This window comes from Labrus bergylta, chromosome 12, assembly GCF_963930695.1.
Source record: "Labrus bergylta chromosome 12, fLabBer1.1, whole genome shotgun sequence".
Lineage (NCBI taxonomy): Eukaryota > Metazoa > Chordata > Actinopteri > Labriformes > Labridae > Labrus > Labrus bergylta.
This window is the reverse complement of record NC_089206.1, coordinates 16,490,731-16,496,730: the sequence shown is the minus strand read 5'-3', so window position 1 is coordinate 16,496,730 and position 6,000 is coordinate 16,490,731. Positions and strand designations below refer to the sequence as shown.

The window sequence follows — 6,000 nt, the reverse complement described above, 5'->3', positions numbered from 1 at the left end:
GACTTAGAGAGGCAGCTGGTAGAAGAAAGAAGGAGAAGATGGATGGAGGGAGATGTGGGAAGAGACATGAGAAGATGTAGGAACTGGAGGAAGGGAGAATTTAAATAATGAGGACTGGCATGGTCACGGTCAACACGGTGGAATCATTTAAATATACATTTAAAAAACTTTAACTTGCCATTACCCTGATTTTATTACCAAACATTGAATATTAGTTCAATTCATTCTAACTCTAATAAAAAATTCAAGAATATTTTTTTCTGTCAAAAAGTCCTAACCCCCCTGTAATATTGATACATGAATGTAGTTATTTTACGTTTTAATATATCACAGTTTTTTTCTCTCCATTATTACCTTTCGTCTTTCTTCCCTAACCCCCCACCACACCTGACATACAGACATGTGCACACACATACAGTCAACAATATAAGCCTTACTTTATTCATAAAGTGTTTATACTCCCTGACATATCCTATCACCCACACATTACTATTACAGGGTGTCTATTTTTTTTGCTGCATATGTGAGCTTTTTTAAATATCTTCATTGCTAAAATAAACCATGTTCCAAAGCAAATGAGAACAACCATAGTTTGTCTGATAAATAGTGCAAAGAAAATCTAACTTTACAGCTTGTTCTGCTGATGTAGGAAAGAACAAAGGAGGAAAAAATAGATGTTAGGGGAGGAAAGAGGGCAGATCGCACACTCATTACGTCTTGGATCGGGTGTAAAAGGTGACATTGGTGCATGCAGATAAGGGGCCTTCTCCTCCCAGAGTCTGAGAGTATTATGGTGTAGGAGTTAAAGAGCTTCTAATGGGATCTGGATGCAGTCGTGTTTACCCTGCACCCCCCTCACCCGCCCACCTCACTGCACGCCCACTGCATTGTGGAAGTTGCTGGGCTTTGGAATACCACAATGGGGCTGAGTGTAGGGACAGATGGAGGTCTCTTTTGGAAACGGGCACACACAAAAAAAACAAAAAACAGCCAAAGGTAGGAGGGCCGAGGTATCAGCCGGCATGCCCTGCTGGCTGAGGAGAAGTTACGTAGGAGAAGTAAAAACAAAAATGCTTCTCTAATTTGCTTACATACATACATTATCCTGATTTGCATGCAACATATATTCTCGTAATTAGACTTAAGACTGAGTTTGTTTTTGTGTATACATGTGTAGAAAGAGTCAATCTTAAAACTGAGAATTTCATTTCAGTTGAATTAAAATTGTTTGCTGATTACTTGTTAGTGTGGCTCCGTCTTATTTCCAAAAAATGTACACACAAACTACAGAGCTGGAAACATATGACTGACGCATGCTTCATAAAAAACTCCAGTTCACATTCTTCATTTCAATACTTCACTGAAAGTTTTTCTTGTTATAGAAACAAAAAAAGTACAATACTTCAAATAAATTAAATGTAAAGCACATCAGCCATATGGTTCCAGCTCTGCAGTTTGTGTGTGCATTTTTTGGAACTAAGACAGAGCCACACCAACACTACTGAATTTGAAACATCAGGATCAGACATCACATTCCTCTTGTGGTAATTCATTAGAAAAATTGCAAAAACCATGAAACCTTTTGAATTACGTATAGCTTTCGTCTTAACTTAGTACATGTTGCACTTTTTTAACCCAAAAGCAATGAATTCCATTGGGAAGTATGCAAATTTAGTTCTAAAGTGGTATGTGGCCTTTGTTTACCAATGGCTGAAGCAGGTCATGAGGGAGGTTAAATGCTGATGTCATTAATGTTGCCTGGTGCAATCAGTGTATGGAGCATCAGGGTTTACTAAAAGTAGCTGCTGAGGAGCGAGGAGAAGCATTGAAGGAGGGTCAGAGGGAGGTACCCGGCGCAGAAGCAACAGATGGGGCCTGATGGAGAGCTCAAGTTGTAAACTTTCTGTTGGTAACATCTGTCCATTTCTCCTTCTGCTACACTCACTGTTTACAGTTTGTTTCGCTGAAACATATTAATTAGAAATCTACAGAGGAGGCCTTTGTCACTGCATATTAATTAGATTAGAAAATAATCCATGTGTAGTAGAGCAATGCAGATTCCTATTAGTTTAATGACTTGTTTTAAACGGATTTATATTAATAGATGCAATAAAGTGGGGTGGGAGAAAACATATGAAGCCCCTACTTTAGTGATGATCCAATCAAATCATCAGTTTTGCAACGTTCCCACACATAAGCCCATCTATCACATCTGTGCCACTCAGCAACAGAAGTCCCATAATGCTGTTCTCTTTGTTCATTTTCTGGAGCACAAATAGATAAGTGGATTGACATGGATGTGGGTATAAACCCTGATTAGAGTTACATTAGCAATTACTGTAAACACTCTTCATAATCTGCGTATTTATGCAAATACCACACCATGAATCAAATCATATCCTATTTCTCACCCTTCATTGTTCTGGGAATCGTATCTGCTGCATTTTCCTTTGATATTCCCTTCGATAGAAGACAGCTGATTGTTTCGAAAATTTTAACTTCTGGCCATTATGACAAAATATTAATATCTGAGTGAATATCTTGCAAAAGCAACAATTTTATATGAGCGCAAGAAAATTATCTGAAAACATATACGCAAAGCAGTTTCATTGGAAATGTTACATCACTTTTGCGTATTTAACTTTTTTGGGCCAAAATATTCTCACTTCAATTTGTTCTGCAGCGAGCGGATAAAGAAGAATTAAGCAGCTGATCTGGGCTCAGTGTCCAGAGTGTTACATTAGATATTAATCCACAACAGAGGAAGGTTGGAGAAGGGCTAACAGGTTTTAATCCTGCAAGCCTCCTTTCAGACACAGACGACTGAGAACCAATATCTTAAATTTAAAACTCATTAGACTTCACTTTGGCAAATATCAGTGTTAAACTCTTGCTTCCTGAAATGCTGAATAAGAGCAGTGAAGCATCCAGGGTGACAGAGCGTTCTCAGAGTGTTTACTGCATGAGCACCTTTACCATCATTTCAATTGTCTTTCTGCAGCCTCCTTCAGCATTTCCTAAATCTCAGTTCTCCTCATGGGGTTAAGCGAGTGTCCTGGTGAGCCCTCTCGGCGCACACTGTCCCCCTATATGTAACAGATGTTACTGGGGCAACAGTTGGTATTGAAAAGGAGGGGCTTTAGGCCATCTGTCCAGGGTCAAGGTTTGAAAAGGGGTGGTAGAGATGGTGGCACGTTCAGGAAAATGGTAAGTATTTGGTTTGAAAAGAGGGAATATAGCCCACATTGTGATCCTGCTCAATGTGTGCTTTCATTACAGATTGCCTTTGTGAAGGTCTGAGTGTGAGACTGCAGAATGAGTCTGTGAGGAGGGGACATTGATGCATTAAGCCAAATGCACCATCTTGTGGTCAAAGACAATACTACAAGCAAATGAAGCCCTATTAACTTTATTGAATTTTTTAAAATTGCCATCACATGAAACAATAAGATAATGTAAAACAGACAGGAAATTTGATTCCACTCATATAGACTCCAACTGAGATTTAAGGCTCTCAAGTGTCTGGTCTATTTCATCCCGCAAAAATGCCATCTTCTTATGACAAACCTTTCTCTGGATAGAAAAAGAAAAAAAAAAGAATCTGGAGAATATCTGCTTGATTATTTCAGTTAAACCTCTCCTCTTTGATCTTCGTTGTATACTTACGAGGTAGACTGTCAGTCTTTCCTTTTCCTTGCGGAAGAATTCAGCTACAGTCAGCTCGGTGACGTCTTTCCTCATGGTCAGGAAGCCACAGTTAGGGGAGCGCTTTACATGTTCAGACCTTGGTCAAAAAAACCCATTATCGATGACAGTAGAGATAATAGAGATAATATCTGACGTTTAGCTCAATGACGCAGTACAATTTATATTCAAAGGTGGTTTTTGGAACAGGATAAAGTCTATGTGGCAGCCATCTTTTATTTTAATTCACTATGCTGATGTGTATAATACAATCTGTCTGTTTAATGGCTGTGGAATCCTCAGCTCTGAGTTAGTACACAATAATTAAAGCTGAGCTGCACCATTTACACTTTTTTTTGGCTTTAATTGTGATTAAAAGTTCATATACAGATAAGTTGAGGTACACCGTAAAATTTACGGTTGCCCAAACAATATACCGTAATGTCTTATACATTGTCACCGTCTTTTTTACGGTAAATTTCTGGCAACCACAACTGCCAGTATTTTACATTGTTTTTTTTTACAGTGAAAAAGCATGGCACCTTATAAGGTGCCATGCTTTTTCTTTTCTCACCAGGGATCATCATCCGGCTCCCAGCCCTCCAGCTCGAGCAAACAGAAGAAACAACATGCAACATCAGGCTCGTTTTCACTTGGGCAGTGCACAAACCCAGCCATGGCCATCTGCAGAGACAAAAAAACAAACAGATGCATACCTTTATTTCTTATTTTTGATACTACTGTGATTTAAAAACAAGCAATAAAATTAGGGATTTTATGAGCTGTTAGCTCTATGACAGAGATGACAAGTGCAATTCAAGAACACAAGTTCATGGCTGTGTGAGGGAGACTGAAACAAGAGGAGGATCTCCTTTTGGAGGCGGGTTGAGTGCTGGTAACATGGCATCATCGAGTGTGCTGTCAGCAGCTCATCGATCATGACTTGACCAGGGTGGGTCAAGGGTCTGCGCACCCGTCACCTAATGCTGTAAGAAACTAAATCTGACACCTGCTTAGATATACATCACAAAGCTGTCACATCCTTGGATTTAAGGCTGTGGTATGGTTATGCAAACAAGGCTGGGGTATACCTGTGATATCATGATCAGACATTGTCAAGAATTGATTTGGTTACATCAAATTTGGTGTTATTTCTGAGAGCTGAGAGAACACAAAATCCTCCAAATCATTTCATAATGGGACAAGCAGACTTCACAGGCTCTCCACTGCAGACATTGTTTTACCTTTTCAGGCGTGCAGTTACATTCCTCTCTAAAAGGCCAGTCTCCAAAGCTCTGCTCCCTTAAGTCCTGAATGTACATTTTGTCATATGAGTGAAACCTGTTTGCTAGTATGTCTATGCTTGCCATCTGTGACCCCAAATTAAGATTCAACCTACTTTTGGTCACAGAGCAGTTGTTTATGTGGAGACTTCACAGGTGTTTCCAGTTTTGGCTGATTGGACTCTGATTGAATTTAAAGTGGGCAGGGTCACAGAGTAAGGTAACTCCAAGCAGAAGCTCAAATTTCTACTTGCACCTTAATCATTATTACAGATGCTACATGAAAACGTAGGGGTTCTCGATCGTGTGTGCAGGAACTGTTCTGTTGTTTTGGTTTTTAGTACTTTGTTGTCCAACTACTTTTGATCAAGCCTGTATGTATCACTAGGCCGTCCTACATCACAAATATCAACTTGAACAAACAATTGAACTTTTTACAAATCTGCACCACGATGATGTCAATTTGGCAAATGTAATTCTTCTTCTTTTTTGAATTTTTGTTTTTATTAAAATTATCTAATTTAATTAGAATTTAAAAATGAACCATTTAAGTTCCAGTTTGTATCTTTACCACTAATTCGCATTTATACATTTTTTTTCAACCCACTAACAGGTATAATAATCCCAGTCTGATGTGGGTCAGTGTAACCCACAACATGGATTTTGGTGCATTATGTTTTTTGGTGTGATGTCAGATTAAAAAATAGTCTCTCCTATGTCCAAAAGGTCATGCAACCCTCCCCTGCTAATGTTGTGAATATTTCATAAACTCATGACACAGCGTTCTATGTGATTGGCCTGTTCAATGGGTTTTTGTTCTCTCTTACTAAAAGTGTTCGGTGGAGTAAAAATGTGAGGTTATACTAAACCTGCCAGTTTCTGTCAACAGTTACATTTTAAATAAAACTGTTGAGTCGAGTCTTTTTTCAGCTTATTTTCTGTGTAAAAACTTAAATTCTATGTATCACAATGAGGAAATGTTGTACTGTAAAAACTGTAATTTTAAATAATCTTATGATATTAGTAACTATAG

At 38.6% G+C, this 6,000-nt stretch overlaps 1 protein-coding gene across 1 annotated transcript; it reads right to left on the bottom strand.

Annotated features, from left to right (window-relative positions):
* Positions 1-3,393: 3,393 nt before the first annotated feature.
* Positions 3,394-5,092, bottom strand: birc5b (baculoviral IAP repeat containing 5b). The gene is made up of 4 exons (XM_020634251.3): positions 4,929-5,092; positions 4,259-4,368; positions 3,667-3,784; positions 3,394-3,573 (listed from the first exon to the last, which is right to left on the bottom strand). The coding sequence occupies exons 1-4, from the start codon at positions 5,052-5,054 to the stop codon at positions 3,484-3,486; spliced, it is 444 nt and encodes a 147-aa protein (XP_020489907.1). The 5' UTR covers positions 5,055-5,092; the 3' UTR covers positions 3,394-3,483.
* Between the last annotated feature and the right edge of the window lie 908 nt (positions 5,093-6,000).

Excerpts from the sequence above, each read along its gene's own strand:
- birc5b (XM_020634251.3), bottom strand. The coding sequence starts at position 5,054 with ATGGCAAGCATAGACATACTAGCAAACAGGTTTCACTCATATGACAAA. Across the intron at positions 4,369-4,928 it reads GTAACTGCACGCCTGAAAAG|ATGGCCATGGCTGGGTTTGT; the intron begins GTAAAACAATGT and ends TTGTCTCTGCAG. Across the intron at positions 3,574-3,666 it reads AAAGACTGACAGTCTACCTC|AGAAAGGTTTGTCATAAGAA; the intron begins GTAAGTATACAA and ends TTTTCTATCCAG.